Source organism: Pleurodeles waltl, chromosome 8 (assembly GCF_031143425.1).
Source record: "Pleurodeles waltl isolate 20211129_DDA chromosome 8, aPleWal1.hap1.20221129, whole genome shotgun sequence".
NCBI lineage: Eukaryota > Metazoa > Chordata > Amphibia > Caudata > Salamandridae > Pleurodeles > Pleurodeles waltl.
Genome location: NC_090447.1, coordinates 1,492,715,113 through 1,492,739,316, shown reverse-complemented (window position 1 = coordinate 1,492,739,316; position 24,204 = coordinate 1,492,715,113). Strand labels below are relative to the sequence as shown.

Genomic DNA, 24,204 nt, shown 5'->3' with positions numbered 1-24,204 from the left:
CTACTGTGTGATCACACGTCAGACCTGCTCTTCCTCACAAGAGCATGGTTAAAACCAAAACTCTGCACCAGACATCGCTACAGCCATCCCACCAGCTACAAGAAAGACAGTCAAGACACTAAGAACGAGCCTGGAGACGGAGCTGCTATCATCTTCAAAGAACCCATCAGGGACCCCACCTCATGGACATGCCCACCATCTATATGGAACACCTCATGTTCAAGGTAAGCATCACAGCCAGCTTCTCCCAGGGCAGAACCCGCGTATACAGACCACAAGGACTTGAACCTATTTCACCAGCAACATCACAGACTTCTTCACACCTCTCATCATCAACGACAGCACCTTCATCCTCCTCGGAGACCTCAACGTTCACTTAGAAGACCACACCAATCCAAACTCTATTGCCCTTCTAGAAAGCCTCGGACTCCTTGGCCCCATCCACATGTTACAGAACCCCCCCACCCCCACTGCTAGGCACCTATTGGAGATGATTTCTCCTCAATGAGCAACAACGGAATTGACAAGCCAGCAACTATGACCTGAATAGTCCACACCCTTGGCAGTTTCAACATACCCATCCAGCACCACCACCAGCTGCAAAAGTATTATGGGCGAGGACTGGGGTTCCACCCTCTCCGTACGGCAGCCCGAGCACACCAGAAACTTGGTGAAAGCCATCAAAAACCTCAACTACTGGATCACTGCATGCGTCCAACACCCTCTCACGCCTCAAACACTACTCAGAGGTAAGAGCTCAAGCACAGGATAGTTGGTAAAGAGGGGAACTCAGGGTGATGAAATGCTGCTGTAAGCAATGGAGCACAAGTCAAGACCCCATGGATAAAGACATCCTCAAGTCGCTACCACCAGTAGATACAGAACACCAATGTCAGCAGAAACAGCAACAAGGAAATGTTTGTCATCATCAAAGATATGACTGTTCCTCCTGCAACCTCCAACAACAACACATCCTCACAAAAACTTTGCAACAAGATCTCGGAATTCTTCTGTAAGAAAATCACATCCATATATGGCAACTTTGAGGCTTAACAGATGCATCTCAACTTCCCATCATGGTGTAGAATGAATCCCGAACTTATGGCCGACCATTACCACCATTGAAACTGACACTACAATGAAGACATTCACTCAGGGACCCCATCTGACCCTTGATCCTACCACACCTTCACCAAAGGACTCCTGCCTAGTGAAGCACTAAGACCAATCTTCAAGCCCTCAATAGACTCAGCCACATTCTCGGAAACCAGGAAACACCCATCGATATGCCCCACTTCAAGGAAGCATCTGCTAACATAGTCACGCTCTCCAACTACAGACCCATCTCCTTCCTATTATATACACCCTGGGTCTCAGAGAAACTAATCAAATTACGCCTCACCGACCACCTCAGTAACCCCAACTCCTCAATGATATGAGGTCTGGATTCAGGCCCAACCACAGTACAGAAACAGCACCCATCACCACCACGGAGGTTATTCACATGATCCTTGACAGAGGAGACCCAGCAGTCCTCATTCTCCTGGAACTCTCTGCAGCCTTTGGTACAGTCTCACACCCCATCCCCTTCAAGCGCATGCCCAAGATTGGCATCCAAAGACCCGCTCTCCGCGGGGTTTGCCCCTTCTTAACTGATAGAACCCAAGCTATCAGCCTTCCATCTTACTCCTCGTCATCTGAGGAGTGCCTCAAGGTTCGTAATTCAGCCTCACCAGCAACGCATACATAATCCCCTTGAACAATGTCATACGTGCACACATCAAAATCCTCGCCTATGACGACACGCAACTCATACTCTCCCTCTCAGTCACAACTCCAGACACAAGAAACAGGTTCACTGCCTGCATGACCAAAGTCGCTAACTGGGCAAAAGCCAACTGTCTCAGGCTCAAGACTGACATGACAGAAGTAAGAACAAGCGTAAGAATGGAAGAACACCTTGACATGGGACTCCAACTGGTGTTCAACCAAACTCATATCTACAACCACCAAACCCATCACTTATGCCAGAAACCATCTTCAACAGCAGAATGCACAGAACCGCACAAGTCAACGCTGTCACTGCATTCAGCTTCCACACCCTGAAGATGCTGAGGAAGGTTCTCAAAAGGCTCCCAAACAGCACCAAAAAAACTGTCACGCCCTAGTTACTGGTTAGTTGGACTAAGGGAAAACCCTCTACACCAGGATCACCAAGCAACTGACCAAAAGACTACAAACCACCATCCAGAACTTGGCAGCCAGACCCATCCTCAACCTCCCATACAGAACTCACACCACACCAAACTTCAGAGAGTTCCACTGGCTCCAAATACAGAAACTCCATTCAAACTCCAAACATTCAAGGCACAACATAATTTAGGCTCCTACCTTCCTGAACAGCCACATCTCCTTCTCCCAACCATCTGACACGTTGCTCCATTTGACTCCTGTTCACACACATCCACGCATTCACAGAACCAGACAACCACTCTTTTACATTGCTGCTAAAGTGTAAAACTACTTCAGACTCCACAACAGAGCCTTCTCCTCTCTTCTTGAATTCTGCAAGAAGCTGAAGACCTGGCTTTTCAAGTTACCAACCTACCCAAAGAAAGGAGAAGCATTCACTCCCCCTAATGACGGCACCATAGTGTGTAATCATTTGATTTCCCTCTATTTTTACATCATACCAGTGATTACCCGGATTTCAATTGGGTTATTCATACAAAATGAGTAACATCATCACAGGCAGAACAATTTGTGGACTAATACAATGAAGATTATACTGTCAGAAAGTGAGAATCCCCCCAAAAAGTATCATAAACCTTTGTGCTGAACTACCTAGGAAGATTCCTAAGGAAAATCTGGTTAATATCAGTTACGTTGATATTAGCCAATATAAATATTAAACATCTTCTGCCATCTGCAATAAGCTTTTTACAGCTCCTTTAACAATCGTACTGTGAACAAAAGTGGTGCTTCTGTTTTTTTACAATTGTAAATCATAGAGTAATGACCAAAAAATCGACCATAAATGGAATATGTTACATGTTTTTGTAAGAGATGACTTTTTCAACTATATTCACACCTGCTTACACCTGCCCTCCAGCACGCAGATGAAGACAACACTTTTGTTTGCCTCACAAGGGAGATAACATTTTTATATTTCGTCTTACAATATATGAACACCTGCTGCAGTTTCTGAGGTAAAATACAGTAAAAACTAATTTAAACCACCTTAAGTGTGATTCATTGCATCACTCCAAGAACACATAAACCGCCCACACAGGCACGTCCTAGGACAAGGCATTCAAGCAAAACAAAGATCTGCTGCAAGGCTTATCGAAGGGGGAAACAGTTCTGCGATGTTATGAACCTCAACTCCCTCCATTGGAATTCCACCTGCATATAATTTTCTTTCATCCTGAATACTATGAGCTGTGAGGTTGTCTGGACACTTCTCCCTCTTTCATAATGGTCACGCTTAGTAGACCTCAGCTTTTTGTCCTTCTCAGTTAGGAAGATTAATTTCAGTTCCACAGTTTTAGTCTGGAACCTCAGCATCAACCTCATCTCCCATCTCTATTCTTCACTAATGCTCCATAATCCAATCACAACCCTCTTTTCTAACAGGTGTCTCGCCTCTTCCCTGGTAGCTCCTCCAGATATTAAAGGACCACTGGTTGTAGCTCTAAATTCACTGCAGAGAGTCTTTGGTTCTTCCCAACTATCATGCTCCTTAAGCTAGTTTCAGTATTCCTCTACCAACTTGGTGGACACTGCTGTGTCTTTCAAAGGGAAGAACTTGCAAACCCATCTTCCCTTGCCTTTAGACACCAGTCACCCAAGTACATTGCATCATCAGTGTCTGTGAAGCACAATAAAGGGAACATCATTAAACAGATTCTACAAACAAAGCAATCTGCTGGGGAATAAAAAGTCAATGTCTGGAACCTGGGGTGGATTTCACTCCACAGACTGGCCCAACAAGCATTATTCGAGGGTAATGCAAGTCTACACTTTACTCACCCCTGCACTTCAGACACTGTTTTCCTTGACTCCTTGTCGACCAAGGCTTGGTAATGCCATATTTGTGAAATAACTCACAGTCTTCCTTCCAGAAAGACATTAAGGTGCATCAGAATCTCCCCTCAGAAGTGTATCTGGACCTGACTGGGATAGTACATTAGTACATAGATGCCGATATTACTAACGTGTCCCATACCCCTAATGATGAATGGTGGGAAGTCACCCATAGTGACATCTCTGGTTGGAAGTTTTACACCATCAATTCCTAGTGCCTGGAATTATCGGGTCTGCAAACTCTGAACCTGATATTCTGGGCCCAGAGATATCGGACCTCTCTTTCATGTTGCAGGGGCAGGGGCTGATTGCATGAGCACAGCCTACCTTCCACCCTGCAGCAGCATGGGGGACATAAACAGCGCTCTCACCTGACTTGCTAAAACCTGGCAAACTTCCTGGTCCTCTAACAAAATCCCTCAACTCCCATGAGTCCTCCCACTAACAGAGCAGGTAGAAAATGTCAGCATTTTTCTACCTTGAATCAGGGAACACTAAAAAGGACAAGGTATCTTCAAGTTTGTGTGCTTACTCCCCATCACCTGGAGAAAACTCATAATAACTGTTTTTTTGGTGCAGAGTTACCAGCTGGTATTGGGGATTCCAGCCTGACGGTATCCCCCACAGTAAAAACTGGCATACTCCTAATCAGGGTCTTAACATCTACTTAAGTAGGATAAACCTTCTTCACTGCCATCAAGATGAAGTGGACACTACCTTCAATTAAAAAAAGAAAAACACCTCTCACATTCTGAGCACCCTGTCCCTCTCTGCCAATGCCATTCAGGGTGCCGATGACGCAATCTAGGATTCTTATCCCTTCTATGGTCCCAAGTCAATACCATACCACATGGATATACATTATATCTGCTTGCATTTGTTATAATTTTTTTGATATTTATTCTTTCCTGTATTTTTTAACCGCCCCACTAAGCATTATCTACGGTGGCCTCAAATAAAAAGATGGCGGTATGCCATACATGACTCTATTTTCAATACATTTCCAGAAATGCAGACACGCTTCTATTAGTTTCACCCACAAAAGATGTGGCAGAACTAAAACAGACAAACGTACAAGTTAGGCAGGAACTGTATGAGTAATCTTATGTGATAAATGTAGAAGAGGTGCCATAAACAGAATGAAAGTTTAACTTGCCCATCTCGTTCGTTCTTCAAATCAGGTTGTAGTATCTGGATAAATAGTGAAGCAATAGCCAAAGGCGGTTGGATATGAGAAGAAACTGAGCTTCTTTCCAGTGTATCTCTCCTCTGATTTCATGGCAAACCCTCACAAATGCACAATACCTTCCCAAACACAGAAGCTCTGTTCATCTTTGGGAATATTGGCAGGACGGTGACATGCTGCCTGGATACAAATCTCACTCGGAAAGCCACGGCTTCCTCTCTCACCCACAGGATCTCCTCAATGGACTAGTGAAAATGTTTTAGACATTATCCCCTTGGCTACTGCATGATGCTCTCATTTCCCCCAGGTTACACCCACACCCATATTACAGTGAGCTAAACTCGCCACACCCCCAGTGGTCTGGTTCACGATATATGAAACAGTGGCTGTATCTCAAAATATCAAGTTCAAAACCTTGTACTGCAAAAGCATTGTAGCAAAAACACTGACAACCAAAATATTGACAAGGTAAATATAAATAGTTAAGTACAGGTTCTGTAGGTAGGTATGTAAATCTTCCTCAATATTTAGACCTCCTGGGGTTCTGGTGTTCAATTCAATTATACAGAGTGACTAACTGTCTGAAATGAATGAAGAAATGTTGATTGCAGCTAAAAGGGTTTCCACCTTTGCTGTTCTTTTGAAATGTTAAAGGTGGAGGCAATTATGCACTTTAATTTTGCACTTGTCACTTATGAGTAGGGAAACATACAAAGAAAAACAACACTTTCAGCATAAGCACTTTGAAAAGTTTACAAGGTATTAGTATCAGCCCCACTTGGGATGTATGACATTATTGAACAGAAATTAAGGGTGAATCAGATTTCTAAGTACAAAATAGGAAACATCACTTTTATAGATACTGTTTCAGAAAAGTCTTTATAAGATAATTGACTTTGCTCTTTTAGCATTACTAATCAATTGGACTGGAAAATCAACATATAGGTATGCCCACTGTGGCTATATTTTTGGATTTTTATTGCACTATACTGAGGAATCTCGGAGAAGAGAAGAAGAAAATAATATTATAATGTGGATATAGCGTTTACTTTTCTAATATTGATGGAAGTACTTTTAAGAAACATAAAGTGTGCTGTAAAATTATAGTTCACTGTAGGAAAGTAAAAAGAAATAATATAAACAAATAATGTATGTTTTCTATGTTAATGATAATGTATGCACATATAATGCTGATCTAAAATGGCACCTATGCTTTGTGAGAAAGGCTGCAGGGAAGCTGACACGAGCCAGAAACCATTAGCAAAAGCATGAAAGCACTTTAATAAAAAGCTGCAGTATCTGCCCCCAGAGTATTGGTCACCAGGAGGTTTGGTATACATATATATATATACATATATAAATATATATATAAATTATATATATATGTATATATATATATCAATCACCTACTGGCGGTCCAGTAGGACCATGTTTCCATAGAAAAAGCGTTTTTTGACATGCCTATATCTTTGGCATCGTTTCACAAATCTTCACAACATTTTCCCAAAAACGTGCCCCAGTGATTATTGTTGCGCATGGTAATTTTCGGGGTGATCCGTCAATTGGGGGTTGAGCAAAAGGGGTGAGGAGGTCAAAAAAATGTGTTTTCCATGTTAATTCCCTTAGGACCTTTAGACAAAAGTACAGCCTGAACCGCTGGACGGAATTACACCAAATTTGGCAGAAAGCTTGCTTTCTGTACGCAGACTGTGCTTTGGTTATTTGGTTAAAATCCATTCAGTAGTTTAGGAGAAATTAAGGAAATTCCAAATTTGTAGACCTCTGACCATGGGACCCCTCCCCCTTTGTGAATGGCATGGAAAACATTTTTTCAGAGCAGGCAGTGGTCCTATGGACCACTGCCTGCTAAAATGAAACAGAAACGTTTCATTTTGTAGTTTTGTAATGCATCTCGTTTTCCTTTAAGGAAAACGGGCTGCATTACTAAAAAAAAAAACAGCTTTATTTAAAAGCAGTCACAGACATGGTGTTCTGCTGTCTCCAGCAGGCCACCATCCCTGTGAGTGCGGCGAGTCTCAAGGGGGTCGCAAATTGCGACCCACCTCATTAATATTAATGAGGTGGGTCTTTGCGATCCCCTTGCGAGTCGCAGATGGTGTCAGGGACACCATCCTACATTCTGAATTGCGAGTCGCAATTCAGAATTTTATTACATCTGGCCCTAAATGCGCTATTTAAGTTTTTAATTTTTCTTTAAAGAACTAAACATCCAGGTAATGAATTCAGCACTGTGAACTACAGGAAATAATTCCCAGTTAGACCTTTTTCAGTAAAACATGGATAGAGACTGAAAAAAACAAAGGTTAAGTAACATTATTGCTAGGTGTTGAAATGAATAAAAAACTAATGCTTAAATGCCATAGAGCCACTGAAATTCACCAGTTAACTATAACTTGTGCTCCTGCCAATTATTGCTTATGAGCTCACATATTACATCACCCACGACATGTTAAATGACATCATTGATGATATCACTGATGACTTCTCAAATGACATAATTGAAGACATCACTGATGACATCATCTAAGCTACTGCATGATTACTATACAAAACGCTCAATCATTTCAGAAACAAAGTAAGAAGTAAAGGGCCCACAAACATATACAGCATAGAAGAACAAGTTATTTACTTTTGGTAACGCATTATCTGGTAGAGACTATGTGGTTAATTATGACTTCGGCGGATGGAAAAGGCTGACTGCCGAAGTCCCAACGGTCAGCTTGCCGCCAGTGTGTCTGCCCCCGGCGGGCCCCATTAAGAGTTTCATGTTGTGTCAGCGGCCGGAAATGGTGTTTTGCCCACTGGCCCAGCGGGAAACGACCTAAAACATTGATGCCGGCTCATAATAGAGCCAGGGCAATGCTGTAGTGTGTAGAGTACACCATCACCCGTTGAGATGTTCAATGTCTGCATAGCAGACCGTGAACATCTCGACGGGGTTGGCCAGGGAGGCCCCTGCACTGCCCATGCCAAGTGCATGGGCAGTGCAGGGGCCTCCCTGATGCCCCCTGCACCCTCTCTCCTCCAGCAGTTCCATGGCGGTGCTATTGCAATGTAGCCCCTGGTGGAGAAGGGGGTCGTAATCCCCGGGGCCGTGCTGCTTGCAGCGTAGCCCTGGCGAATTAGGACTGCCAGTCCCTCCTATGGAGGAAAACTGGAGGTGCTGCCCGTCCTAATCCTCCAGGGCTGCGCTGCAAGCAGCACTACCCTGGGGATTACAGCCCTCCTTCTCCTCCAGCAGTTCCATGGCGGTGCTACCGCCCTGTAGCCCCTGGCGGCGAAAGGGGTAGTAATCCCCAGGGCGGTGCTGCTTGCAGTGCAGCCCTGGCAGATTAGGACCGCCAGCACCGCCAGTCCCTCCTATGGAGGAAAACTGGTGGTGCTGGTGGCCTGACCGTGGCGCTACCGCCACGGCCATAATGAGGTAGTCGGACCACCACATTGGCGGCGGTCTGACCACCACTGCAATCCTAACGGTCTTGAGGCCGCCAGGGTCGTAATGAAGCCCTATATCCAGTTGCAGATTCCTTACCTTTGAATTTCCCCAGGAATCAGACAGGATCTGGAAGGTTTTGCTTGAGCAATATCCCTGAATGCGCCTTCTGGTGGCTCCGTCGGTTCTGCATGGTGTCGTTAGCGTGGTATGTGACTTCGTGGTCACCCATATAGGCGCCACCAAGGTGCGCAGATGTCAGTTACTTTTTTACATCCTTCCACTTCAGGAGAGCAGAGCCATGAAAAAAACTGACGATTGCTGTCCAGTCTAGGGCCCTGACGAGGGATCTCCCTGACCCTATCAAATGAGTCGGCAGAGTGGAGAGGCATGGGTGGGACCCTCACGGTGAGTAGCTGCGCTTTATAAAAACTGATTGATTATGGGTGTAAGGAATCTGCAGCTGGATACAGTCTCTACCAGATAACGCGTTACGGAAGGTAGGTAACTTGTTCATCTGATAGAGACTTCTATCTTCAGATTCCTTACATTAGAATAGATACCCAAGCCATATCCTCCTGGCAGTGGGCTGCAGAAAAAGTTTCCAAACTTGGAAGTCCTGCAGGACCAAACAGGTCAAATGCCCGTCTCTGAGAACCTGACTGTCCAGGCAGTATGGTTTGGCAAACAGGTGCAGGGACGCCGATGATGCTGCCTGACAGATGTCCAGGACTGGGACTCCACGAGCTAATGCTGTGGTCGCAGATTTTCCTCCGGTGGAATGGGCTTGTAAGCCCTCAGGAGGTTGCTTCTTAGCCAGAGTGCAGCAGATTTTCATATAGAGAACGACCCAGCACAAAATGGCTTGTTTCTGTACCGCCCGACCTTTCTTTGCTCTCACATATCCCACATGAGTTGATCATCCACCTGAAACACTTTTGTGTGGTCAAGGTAGAACGACAACACTCTTTTTGGGTCCAGCAGGTGTAGTCGCTCTCTTCCTTAGAGAGTTGCAGGGGAGCAAAGAAGGTGGGCAGGGTGACAGCCTCCCAAATGAAACGGGGTCACCACCTTAGGGAGAAAATAGGCACGGATGTGAAGCACCATTTTATAAGGAAACACTGTGAGATATGGAGGCTTGGATGACAAGGCCTGCAGCTCACTCACCCTCCAGGCAGATGTTATGGCCACTAGAAAGGCTGTTTTGATGGTGAGCAGCCTGAGGGGACCGTTATGAAGTGGCTCAAACAGAGCACACATCTGAAATGTAAGAACCAAGTTCAGGTCCCACTGAGGCATAATGAAGAGCGAAGGGGGAAACCAAGGTACAAGCCCTTTCAGAGACCTATTTACAATAGAAGACTTAAACAAAGAGGGTTGGTTAGGTCTGAGGAATCTGCAGCTATAAGTCTCTATCAGATTGACTATATGACTATATTGACTATATTTTGGAGGTTGGGTCATTAGTTTGAGGCCTGCACAAATAATGGGTCTGCACTCGATCACCACTGGAAACCAAACACTCCATTCTAGCTCTCGACTCTCATAGGGTAGTGTTGTGGAGCAGTCCAAGGCTTACTAAAGGGAGGGGGTGTGGGCTAGTAATCACCATTCACAAGCACACCAGAATAACACTAAATACATGATTGTCCAGTCTGTGTTTTTCTTTTGATAAAGGAAAAGTAAATTTTTTACACACACACTACTCAGTACTATCCTGCAATTTATAAATATACACAAGCTGATGGAATTACTTTTGGATGACATTGCATAATCATTTTTGTCTCTCCCAAAGGAAGATATAAACCAACAACCCATATCGCAAAACATTCTCTTGTATTCCAATGCAATATTTAACTATAACCTGGAGTGAGAGCACTTACTACTGGCAATAAAGTACATCTACTTTGATCACTAGTGGCTGTCAGTCTCATTACACAAATGTGCATCACGAAGAAACATGTATAGGTCTGTTGGAATGATTTGTGCTGTTACACTTACTCTCAGCATGATCTACGCAGTCCAACCACACCCCTGAGGGGTGGTTGCAAAGGTGCATCAGATTTTATTTTGAACATTCTGCATTAAAATAATGCACAATTGACAAAGGGGGATATTACAACTTTGGAGGAGGTGTTAATCCGTCCCAAATGTGACGGATATACCACCAGCCGTATTACGAGTTCCATGGGATATAATGGACTTGTAATACGGCTGGTGGTATATCCGTCACGTTACCGTCACTTTTGGGACGGATTAACACCTCCTCCAAAGTAATAATAACCCCCAAAGTCCCTAAAGCAATTCACTTGGTTGTTAAATGTTATGTAATACAATTTTTCACCCGTAAAGGGTGTATTGGCAACCATACACCTGTCACATCATTGGCCACAACGCTGCAGCCATACATTTTTAATCACATTTGGTTGGCACAATTGAACATGAAAATACTGCAAACTTTACGCAGTCCCTACAGGACCTTGCAATGACAGTCTCTCAACCCTAGAGGGTGTTTCTCCATGTGGATTAAACACATGTTCCTGTGGTAGGCCATAGCCTTATAACCCTGCCCTTTTGCCACAAGGGAAAACAGCCCCCTCAGCTGTTGAGCAACAGCTAAAGCCTTGAGGAGTGATCCTTTTCCAGTCCCCGGAGACCAGGGTGGGGACCTGGGCAAACCTTTGTGGGGGGTGGGGAGGCTGTGCTCCTTCTGCAGCTCCCCCACATTTAGTTCACTTCCTCTGGTGACCCCACGCTCCTGGGGTCACCAATGCACAAAAAACAGGCGATCTGAAACTGTAAAACTTGTTGTGCCTCATAAGGCATTATGGGGCGCTCTCATTGGAGTGTGCATATTTGAGCAGCTGCTCGCCCGCTGTGGCAGGGAGAACCACTTTGTTATTTCTCCCTTGCAGCCTCGTGCAGCGTGGTTCATTTTTGTTGGGGGTGCCCTGTCCTACCTGGACACCCAGTGGCCTTCACCAACTTTGGAGAGGAGCTCGGGGAGCCCACCCCGAATACTCTCGCATCTTCCCTGCCTGGCCAATACCTCTATATGCTGCCACTGGAGCCAGTCCTTCATTAGGGGTCTGCCCGCACCCCCGGGCAGACACCTGTGGTGCTGCAGCCGGGGTGGTCGCATGGGGAGTGCAGTAGCACTCCCCCCTCCTTCTCTTGTCTTCAGGGGCCCCGGGATGGTGGTTAAGGGCTCCCCTCCACATCCTCACAGGGGTGGCTTTCCTTTGCTGTTGGGCTCCAGGATGGGGTCTGGGGTCCCTATATTCATCTTCGCCGGGGGTGTGATGGCAACCCCAACTTCACTTCGCTGTGGGGCCCCGGGATGGGGTCCAGGTCCAGGAGCCTTTCATCTGGGTGCCTTCTTTTCTTCTGGGCAGTGCACTTTCCTTGAGCCAGGGCCCAGTACTTCCCGCCAACTGGTCCTCATGGGGCCTAAGGGGATCAGCTTACCTTGTCCTGGAGTGTGCCCCACTGGGTCTGGGTTCATTTAGGAGCAGAGTCCTTGCCCCAGTGGGCAATCAGGAGGTTCTTCTTTCCAGCTGTTCAGTCCCAGTGTTCTGCAAAGAAGCTCTGCCAAGAGTGAGATCTTTCCTCTGTGCAAGACATTTTAAGTGGGGGTGGATTTATCCAGCAGGGCTGAGCCTCTGGCATATCCCCAGCCTTCTAGCACAGTCTTCTGGGATAGCTCAAAATAGTGTCGTCCAGGAGTCAGTTTCCACATGTGCTCTGAAAGACTCCTCCCTCACATTCCTGCCAGGGCTGTCCACACCTGAACACCCTGCGGCCTTCCCCAGCGTTGCACAGCAGCTCGGGAAGCCCACCCCCGGTTGTTCTTGCCGGCTCCCCGCCCTGCCAGCACCTCCATGTGCTGCCACGGGAGCTGGCCCAACTTTGGAGTCTGCTCACTCCCATAGGCAGACACATTTAGTGCTGCGGCCGGGCTGGCTCCCCCCTCCTTCTCTGTCCTTCTGGAGCCCTGGGATGGGTCTGTGGCCCCCCTCCTCACCTTTGTGTCACTGCCCACTCTGCATAGTCCCTTCTGCACCAGGCTACCTTAGCGCAGTTCTTGGGCTGCGCATGCCAAGAATCCTCCCCATGATCACATGTAACCAGCCCTGGGCCTCCTACCCTTGCAGCATCACAGCAGCCTTTGCCTAACAATGCTGCACCAGTAGTAAACACGCCCAGTGCATTTTACCATGAGTTTACTGTGGTTTAGTCCCAAACAACGAGGCTCCCTCAGTAAAAGGTCAAAAATCAGGTGATCGAAAAACGTCCTGCATGATTGGCTTACTGCCCTTTGCTCGTTAGCCCCTCCCGCCACAATCCGTTATTCTGCCACTGTTCCTCCTGCCTGCCTGGTGTTGTCAACTTGCTGCCACTACTCACTTCCCCTGTCTTCAATTGTCTTAATCTGTGTTCCTGTCCCACCCTCCCCGCGGTGTTCCAATGAACAACTGATCAATATTCTGTATTTGTTGCAAAAATGCGGCACACCTGAAGTCACCTTGATAGAATGAAACCTGTAAAACCTAAACCATTTCCTCTAAAATGAACAAAATGAGGGGGATATTTTTCTCATAGAAATTATGGTTGGCGTACAAATTAACACTTGTCAGTTGAACTGTTAGAACTAAAATGTTGTGTTTGGTTATAAATTCACTATTTCAGGCTGTTAAGTAGCTTCCCCAGATGACAAAGGAGTATGATTACCCAACAGCATTTTCAAATGCAAATAGAAATTATGGTTAGTGCTCTAAGAAGGTAAAATGAGGACAACTTCACAGAGTCTCAAACAGGGACAAAGGTTTTTAAACTTGTTTTTTTTGTTTTGTTTTTTATCCAATTGACTATGTTATTTGTTGCATGTGTCACTTAAGCATTTTGCACACTTCTATCATGGGCTATATTTGGCTACATTTACAGGGGGACACTTGGGCTGCATTAGACATTTGTTTTCTTTGGTACCCTTTTTGAGAGACTGATTTGTATGTGGCTGGGTCCAAATTAATGTGGCATGGTGTGCAAATAATGATGGACGGGAATGCGGCCCCTAGTAATTACCAGTGATTGAGATTAATTCAAGCATTCCATATCTCACTTTTTTGTATACTTCATAGTAAACGAGGGGCAGCTGAAAGAAATTTCACTGGCCCCAGCACAAGAGGGGTCAGAGCATGCTTGGTGTGCTCATCCATGTCACAGAACAGGTATCTGCACCACATACTACCTGGGACAGGCCTGAGCCTCTGTGCACACACTAGTTTAGCAGAACATTAGTGCCAAGCCCAAAGTCAGGATACCAGTTTCACCTGCAGTCATGCATTCACGCTGGTCCGGTGTAGTGAAAATAGATGTTTTTGATCACTGACTTTGTGTTGTACCACTTTGCATATTAGTTGTTCAGTGTTCACCAGTTGCAGATTACATTTTGTATTCAGTTTAGCTGCCTATTGGCCTTATTGTGGCGTTAGACATTGCAGTTGAGCTGTATTTTTCCACATGGTAAACTAAGCTTGTTTTTTCGTATTTTTTTCTCACCGAACAGTTAGTCACTCAGTTCATGATAAGAAAGTACATATTTTTTGTTTTCTTCAGTGCAGTGAACAGTTTGGCCTTGGGAAGAGAGAGACTTGAGATCCTGGCCAATTTCCAATGTTTTTCTTCCAACTCTGACCTACAGTAGCCAGCATGTTTGAATACTTCTCTTTCATGGGAGGGTTTTTTCAGAAAGTCCTTTCTGTTATTCAAAGGTATAAAAAAGGGTGGCACTGCTCAGTAGCAAGGAAATTTCCATGCCCTAGGTCAGGATTAGACGTTGAATGCCTGACACACACACTTGTCCCATGAGGGTGGATATCTATTTCTCGCAGTTGAATGGGGTCATCTTCTTGCTGGCATAAGAAAGATGAAGAGCTTGACAGGCCCTACAGTGACGAATTTTTACTTTATTCTTTGTTTTGCAATTATGCTATAATATAATCACATATATTTGCAGTGTACGTTGCAATTGAGAATCATTTTGATATATTTTCCTTTCATTGCTGTGACTATTTTTAAACGTGTGCTTTCAACCTACTAATCACCTTCATTTTTTAGGAACCTCGTGGTGAAATAATAATAAATGTCTTCTTTGAACTAAGAAGTGCATTCCAGATATGTTTGTCAGCTCGGTCATTAGTGAAAGCAAAACATCCGGGTACCATGCAGGGGACATTTCTGTCCCAAGGGTTCTGAACAAGTCTGATGTTGAACATGGGATGTACAGTGGGAACACTATATACACAATTATCTAGAAATGTTCCTGTCCCGACTCAACATTCAGTAGCTGTTGCTGTAAACCAGCCATGAATAATGTGAAGGTTTTCTCATCCGGGATTCAAAGGTGAGCTTTGGGAGTATGTATTACCATTTTCACCTGGTGGAACACATACAGGATCAGCAGTCATGGGAATCTGTGGAGCAGATACATGTGTTTTTTATCTTGATGATAAATTCTGTTTCTTCTTACCTTCGAAACCCCCCACCTGCATCCCCAGTCAGTAATAGGAGGCAATGTCAATATTCATGATTCATCATGAAAGGGACAGGGATACAGAAGGAACGTTGATGGAATTTGTGCAGTATTATGATCGGTGAGAACTCAGTAACTCTTTCTAAAATGTCTCCATCTCTTTGCTAGGATTGAGCATGATGCAATCTTTATTATCACGTTTCTGTGTGATAGTTATGTCCATGCCCTTTGCAGGCATTGTTTGGTCTCTGCCTTCCACTGATGCACAAGTGGTGAACAGAGTCGCTTCTTCTCTGCTTGCTGCTAAATGCTTCAGATCACTGACTTGGTTCTGGAGTGAAAGGACAGGATGATCCTTTGAATGCTGACAAGCCTCTGACTGAACCAGCATTGACCCTTTCCTAACCAGATGCTATTTAGATGCCATTTTACCCATCTACAATGTGTGCTTGTTTCGTCGGGTATAGAGGAGTCATTTCTTCAAAATGTCAGGGGGAGAGAAAGTTACATCACACACTGTTTGACACCCGGTGAGATCAAAGGATTGCCCCCATGACCCACCTCACCCACTCAGCAGCTGGCTATTTCCTGCATAAAAACTAGGGTAAGGCCAAAAAGTGGTAAGTATAGGAAATTACCACGGGTAATAAAGTCCTGTTTACTTTCTGATCCAGTCCTTATTGCCCTGTCAGAGAAGGCCAACAAGGGCAATGCCAGGAGAACTGAAAGGCAAGCAAAGTGCAGCAGCTGCTACCTCTAGCTGGTCTTAATAAGGCTCCAATGACAGGAGTGGTAGTAAGCTGGACTGGAACTAGAGAAAGCAACACCCGAGTGAATCAGGGAACCAAAAAAAGAGAGCAGAAATTGAAGAAGCCACTCATGCAAACAAACCTTGAGAAATCAGAGGAGGCTGAAGGACCAGCTGAAACGAGTAGGCAGAATCAGTGACCAATTAGGTGGACACAGAAACTAAGACTGACTTAATCTTCCTTTTTCCACTCGTTGATTCATGCTGCAGTCTGTAGGTCTGCCAAACCTTAGTGTTGCTCACAGAATAGCAAATATGAGTTGCCAGGGAGGCATGGGAATGAAATGTCCTGTTCACTCAAACCAGGTTATGTAAGAATTAGTCTTAGCAGGCCCAGTCATAGTCACCGTAAGCTGTGCTTTGAACTACAGTGTGCACATCTCCCATGCTGGACAGACTCTGTGAGTTTCCGTGCACTGGGTGTAAGGAGGAAACAGTTGTGTGTGCTTTCCATGTATGTTCTAGAGTTCTAGTTCTATCTTGATGTGACTTGTAGTTAGTCCTGAATCTGTGCTTGCCTTCCGAGACAACTTTCCTCCCACTCTGATTAGTAGAGCCATTGACCACAGGTAGAGTAGAACCAAAGTTTGTCCTCTGGACAGAACTGGACACAATGGTCTGGATTGAGCAGAAAGTGAGTGGGTCGCCATACATGTTTAAGGTCACTGTGCAGGTTAATTAATGTCGACAGATAGCTATGCAGGTCCCAGGTAACTTTTTTGGGGTGATCTTGCCGATTCAATATATTGTTTATGTAGTTGGGCAGTCTTTAAGTATGAAAAACTTACCAAAACAATAATCCTTCCTGCTCTCCTCCAGAGGCTTCAACCACTGAAGCAAGTATCATTCCAACCTCATGTTCTCCCATGTGCCCGGTCCCACCAGCACCGCTGGAGATCGAAGCTGTCTAGCAGATAAACCCTCAAAGCAGGTGGAGCCTCAGGCACATTACCATCTCAAGCCTCGCTTGTCCCAGTCTTAACTATTTGAGGTGTATCACCTCCGTATAGGGAGCACACCACCTAGGTAAAAAATAAATCCCTGCCCCCTTCCCTGTCTTTCCCTAAGGCTCCTCACACCAAGAAGTCTAATAAAGGGCGGACATCCCTTGGCACTGTATACAAATGCAAAACTGGCAAGCTCATTAAAGACCATCGCAGTCTTAACATTATAGTGTCTCTCCTTCTGACACTGATTAATGTTAAATTCAATGTACAGATGGAGGAGGATTACTGACACAATATCGTGCCCCTATACTTATAATGGTAAGCACAAAAATATCAGGGCAAAAATATTGTTGACACTGATATCATCAAAAATATAGATTTGTATATATTAACAGAGTTTAAAGTAGTCAATGTTAAATATTTTACTATATATATGTAATATAATATAAATTAAATGTATTAAATATTTTTATTAACTTTCTAGTTTATGCAACAGTAGGGAAAGTGTTGGACTTCATAGGAGTTAGATTTACTATTCCTGCTCCAACCAGTGCAACAGTAGAGAACGCATTGGACTTCGGAGGGGTGAAATGTATTATTCCCACTCCATACTAAGCAACAGTAGGCAAAGCATTGGATTCCTGAGGGGTAAAATTTACCATTCCCACTCCAGACAGCGCAACAGTAAGAAAAGCGCTAGACTTTGAAGGGGTAAAATGTACTATTCCCACTCCAAACAGCACAACTGTAGGAAATCGGATGAGCTGAGAAGATGTTATTTATACTATTCCTACTGCAGTCTAAGCAAGAGTAGGGAAAATACTTAACTTCAAACACATTACATATTTGAGTAAACCCATTAATGTAGAAAAAATAATTAACTCTTAATTAAAAAATAATAATTAACATGTAGATGGATAGATAGATCGATAGATAGACAGATAGGTAAATAGATAGATAGATATTTAGAAAACTGAAAACAATTAGCCAGTTTGCATAATTACTACACAAACAATTATCAACTAGCAGTCCGCACCTAAAATATAACTAAAAACATAACTATTCCATTACTTAAATATTTAAAATTAATTAAATAATTAAACATTAATTATTAATTGTTCATTAATTATTACTTAATTAACTTCCTACCTTAGACCCTACCAACCCAGCATCCCACAACAAAATGCAACTGAAATAAATAAGTAGAGCACGTTTTACATAATTGCTAATCAATTAAATAATTGAATAACAATTAATAAAGTATTATTAATTGCTACTTAATTACCTTCCCACCCTATACCCCTACAAATCCAGCAGTCCACAACTAAAATGTAACTCAAATAAATAAGCATAGCACAATTTACATAATCGATAATCAATGAAATATTTAATTGTCACTTTATTAACTTCCCAACCTATACCCCTACAAACCCAGCAGTCCAAACCTAAAACAAAACAACAACAATATATAATTATTACACAGTTTACATAACTGATAATCAATTAAACAAATAATAATAAAATGTTAATGTATTATTACTTAACTTCCAACTCTATACCCCTTCCAAACCTAGCAACTCATGCCTAAAATATAACTAACATAAATCAGTGTTACATAATTTATATAATTGATACCAATCAAATAAGTAACTAAATTGAATTAGTTTTTGCATCATTACCTTCTCACCCTAGCCCCCTACAAAGCCAACAACCCACTACAATACAATAAATTACTATCAATTAAATAAAAAATTCCAAATCACTTAAAATTACAAACTATATTTGGAAAAACTAATTACACAAACAATAGTAACATATAAAATTAATATATGAACTAAAACACTTTAAAATAATAAAAAAAATCTTTGACAACTATATTTTTGAAAACAATATTAAAAACAATATTACTAAAAATATTACTTATCCCCAATAAAATATTCTTGACAATTATATTTTTGCATCACATTACTTTTGTGTCATATTTTTGCCTGATATTTGTATCTCCCAATATTCACAACTCAATATTTTGTCCAAACACCATGGAGGAAGTTATAAAGTAATGACATATCAAAGAATCCAGATAGGTTTTAATGAAGTACATGTTCTATATTAAAGTAGATAGCAAACTCATCCAAAGATAAAGGGCATAGAGCAATGTAGGCCAACATGTGATTCACAAGTTTTAATATTACAATTAGTTGCTCGCTAAGAGCCATGAAATTCTCATGATAAGTCAACTTTTTCTTAGAGGAGTTGAAAGTATAAAAAATGGTACTAATTCATTGATTCTCATGTTCATATTAACACCTGTCAGCTGTACTCTTAGTACTGAAGTGTTGCATTCAGTCATACATTGTCTGTTTCTGGAAGATAAGTAACTTCCCCAATTGACAAGGATTATGATACCACACTGCATTTTCAAATTTCAAACCAGAATTTATGACCAAATCCAAAATTTCAGTGCTATGAGTTCAACCTACAGGTAATATTTTGAGCCTGGTACCAAATGCATTATTAAAATTTTTGATCCTTATCAACCTCTCTGAGATAACTTGTTCTTTGTTATGAGAAAGTGGCCTACGTTGCTTTGTGATCCTTTATCTGTGGATGAGTTGTCAACAAATTTAAATAAAGAACATTTAGTACAATAAAATGTATCTGAATTCTTTGATCTCTCAATGTGTTTTAACATCAACCATCTCTCAATGTATCCATCGTCATAGCCTGTTTTTTCTGTCTACTTTCCATGGACAGTGGATTGGGCTGTGACTTGGCAAGGTCTTATTGTAGTTTTTTTCTCTTTTTCCTATAAAACAAGCTTGGCCATGTGAGGTTTTTGTAAGGAGCAGGTCTTGTTTGAAAGGGGCAAACTTACTGCTGTACACTTCCTGGTCAGTGGGTGAGGCAGAAGAGGCAAAGAAGGCCTTTCTAGCCTGTAGGGATCACATTGGGCCTGCTACAGCTAGCACAGCTGTTTATTATTCCTGCTTGCTTTTCTGCCTGCTGTGAGGATTCCAACCATGGTTGCAGTGTTCAGAGGGAACAGCAAATAATTCCTTCTGTGACCCCTTCTCCCCTATTAAGGTGTGGTCTGCACCATCTTCACCTCCTCTGGTGCATGGGGTATCAGGGAAGAATGAAGGGCATGCGAGAATTCTTCAAGGAAGGAGCTTGTAAGACCAAAATGAGGGTATTTTGCAAACTCCCTTTCATGCATATTTAATTTAGCACATAAACGTGGTATAAATACATCCCACATAAGCTGACCTTACATCGATATAAATGGATTTCTGTTGCTTAATATGGTGCGGACATCTGGGGAAATAATAATCCTGACCCCCCTGAAAATTGAAGAAAATACATTTTGTCAACATCTTTTGTCTGTCCCACAAACCAATCCACGTTTTACCTGCAATGCAGAGCTTGGAATTGCTCACCTTAGGGATATAATTCAAGTCTTGCCTTTTCTTTGTGAATTTCTATCTGGTCTAACCTTTGTACTAGCTTTAATAGACTGTTTAATAAAGATGTGATACATATGGAGGACCATAGCAAGTCAAGATGGCTATCTTATGTTAAGTCTCTTTGAGCCAGATGTATGATCACGGCCCATTGCGATTCGGTAATAGCGATTTTTAAGAAATCGCTATTACTGACTCGCAAAGGGCCATGTATCACATTTGCGAATCGGTAATAGCGATTTCTTAAAAATCGCAAATGCTATTACCGAATCGCAAATTGCGATACCGGCCCCATTCGCAGCTATGGGCCTGTTGGCCCATAGCTGCAAATTTTTTGCATTTCCAAAATTGCGATTTCTGAACCAGAAATTGCAATTTTGGAAATGCAAAAGGCCAGGGTGCTGGGGGCCTATGGCCCCCTCTCCTGCACCCCATTTTTTTTTGTTTTAACGTGTAAGGTACACACATGCCAAAAGGGCATGTGTGCTTTACATGTTAAATTTAAAAATGCAGTTTTACTGCATTTTTTTATTTTGCACGAGGTTACCACCTGGTTGCAGATCATGGTATTTTGCATGTGCAAAATACCATTCTGTGAAAAATCACAATTTGCGATTTTTTGCAGCATTGCCTTGCGACCTGGATTTTGCGAATCGCAAATTGCGATTCGCAAAATCCAGGCCGCAACGCAAAAAATCGCAATTTTTACGATTTCTACTTTGTGGTCTGCGAATACCTTTCATGCATTGCAGACCACTATTTTGCACTCGCAAACGGCCGCTTTTACCGTTTGCGAGTGCAAAATATTTTCATACATCTGGCCCTTTGTACCCAACTGAGTAGACTGCATATGTTTGAGTTTCCACAGAACATCACAAAGAAGAATAAGTTATGTAAATTTTAATTCGCTCCCACAAAATAAGTTATTTGCATGTATTCCTAGAAATGCCAATTTTGCACAATATTGGCCATCACGTCGTTATTTACAGATGCCTAGAACACCTCTGGTATGTTCTGCTGTTAGTGGTTATTTGTCTGCTGCTTTCTGGTTTCTTAAAAGTCTTGACCTGTAAAATTGTGATAACATGAATATTTTATCTTTCATTGCGTTTATGGGTTTCTTAACTGAATAGAGAGGCAAATAATTAATAACAGAATGCCCATGGAAGGTTAGGCACAGGGTCAAGCAGAAGGCAAGAACCTGTAACAAGTCTGTTCTGTGGATGGTCAAAGACCATATACAGCAAGGTAGTGTATAGTTTCATAGTAGGTGGATGTGCTATATCATGAAACATAGTCTCAGAAATTTTGAAAACTGAAAAAAAATTACTTAAGAGAAACACATTTAAGTGCTGTTAGGGTTGTGAATTAAAAATAATAAAAAACCTGAATTGCAAAATTTATGGTTACCTTCACACACATACCACATAGCTCGGATACCGAATACAATGCTTATGACCTTACAATATTTACACAAATAAATAGCAACACCTGAAAGCCCAATGTAATTCAATAACAACACAAACTTAATCCTGTAAATGATACTAGATTAATAGTTGTAATGGGATGTGTAATTTCATCTGCAGTGGTATTTATGACATTTACAATTACATCTGTCACATCAAGGGTGAGGTCATGAGCAGTGCATTTGCTATGTCCCTGTAACTTGATCCCACCATGTTCACAACCTCGATCCATAGCACTTGGGGATGACGGACTGGGAGGATGGGCTACCCTTTAAGGGTCTTCTTGGTCCAAGAACCCCTCGGGCAGACTAGTGGTGGGGGCGAGGTTTCTTTTTCATTTAGGTTATATGTCACACCTATGAAGGTGATACACCTCAAACAGTAAGTACTGGGACTAGGACGGACATTCAGGGTAGTGAAGATTAGAGGTAACTGGTGCAGTCCACAAAAAGACATTGTTGGATTTGTGTTGACATCATCGTCCTGCAAGCCCGTGGTCCACCCTCCCCAAGTTTGGGCCAAATAGAAACGAGGAACTTTAAAGGCAGAACACCTCAGTAAAAATATCCTTTCACCTGTATGCATTTCACAAACTGTGTGTATCAACACTGGAGAAGTGCAACATAATAATAGCATTTCTATTGATGTGTGGCCTTTTGAATGTTCAGTTTATGCTGTCAGGTGTCTCTGATTGATAATGCTTTTGAGAAGCTACAAATAATATTATGCATCATCAGAGGCAGGCTTGCAGCCAGTGGCTGAGTGGCGCCAGGCAGCCCACAGGTTACTTACTTGCTCTGTGTTAGATCAACTACAATCAGATCTTTTTCCAGCAGTACCGCCACGGCGTAGGGTTCCTGGAACTCTGCAGAGGATGAGAAACAAACATGTATTCAGAAAAGCAAGCTTCTCTAATTAGATATTGCAGTCATGAGACCAAGTTGTATAGTCACTTGCCTCCAAATCTTTAATGAATCTAGACTTAGAATAAGGCTGAACATAACAATAGAAGGTAATGTGAAATTTCTGTAGGACTAAGACCTCTATTAAAATTAGCAAAAAAGACTAAATATAGAGAAAATACTAGATAATGTAGTTTAAGCCATAAAAGACCTATGGAGATGTACAGTGGGGCCAACAAGATCTACAAATATGAATTCTAGGCTCAAGATAAGTTTTGAAGACACCACACCAGACCAAATTTAGCAGTGCCACCACTCCCTCTTTATCTCAGTACTTGTTATGGGTAGCGTCTGCAGATTACTAGTGGCTGGATTGGCCTACCATAGCTGATCCTTAGTGGCCTTTTATCCAGCCCTTTCCTAAGCAGTCAAGCTGGTGCTCTCAGAAGCATCATGGGAGAGTGAGATTTCCTTTCACAGTAATAGGCCTTCGAAGAATCAAATGAACTGTACAATATTTTAATGAAACTCTTTATTAAGCACCCAGTAAATCTGCGCTCTGCCTTGATAATTTTGCTTGTTTGAATGACAGTAAACAGCAGTTCAAAGCTAATTTGGACAGAATGACAGCCTAAAAAGTGTGAAACCCAGATGTGACCCTCTAAAGGTATACACAGTTACAGATGTTTGTATGGAAGTATTCATATACAGGGATTTAAAGAGCGTGGAACTAGATACAAAACAGTAGAGCACAATATTAAATTGAGATTAGAGGTGTGGGTGGAAAGGAGAAGGGAAAGGGAGGGGATGCAGGCAAGACACAGGGGATTATCAGCTGGAGCCCAGCATTTGGATGGTTTAAACGTGACAAGTGCATCTCCTAAAGCATATTGGAGTAAGTGGCCAGAACTATGAATGTCGAAAAAGTGGGTGTCCTACTGTGCAGAGGAAAACAGTAAGGAAGCCAGGGGCTCTAGAGAATCAAATGCAGGGCGAGTGATCACAATAGTAAGGCAGCTTCTCTGTTCTTCTTGGGTCAATCAGTCAGCCACTGCCATCTCTGCTATGCATGATGTAATTGTAATGCAAATGATACACTCAGGGGTTGCAAATGGGCTACTTCCTCAGACTGATTTGCTAATGTTTAAGTAGGAGTCTTGCACCATCCCATGTTATTGAGGAACTTCTGTTTACATTGCCCCCCTCTTTATCAAGAGATCCATGCCTCCTTTCATAATACCAGGTAATTAATTACAATGGTAGGGTGCAATATACAATGCATAGTTGTGGAAAGCTTTGTGAATTCCCAAAAATGAGTGGACCTACAACCATGTGATGTGGTAACCCTCTGGGTGTGGATTT

At 42.8% G+C, this 24,204-nt stretch overlaps 1 protein-coding gene across 5 annotated transcripts in view; it reads right to left on the bottom strand.

Annotated features, from left to right (window-relative positions):
- Positions 1-24,204, bottom strand: part of STXBP5L (syntaxin binding protein 5L) — a 1,301,131-nt gene that overhangs the window by 534,616 nt on the left and 742,311 nt on the right. For all 5 annotated transcript variants that reach the window (XM_069202705.1, XM_069202706.1, XM_069202709.1 and 2 more), the window contains exon 11: positions 22,733-22,805. In XM_069202705.1, coding sequence (XP_069058806.1) covers positions 22,733-22,805 — 73 coding nt within the window. The remainder of the gene's footprint in view (positions 1-22,732; positions 22,806-24,204) is intronic.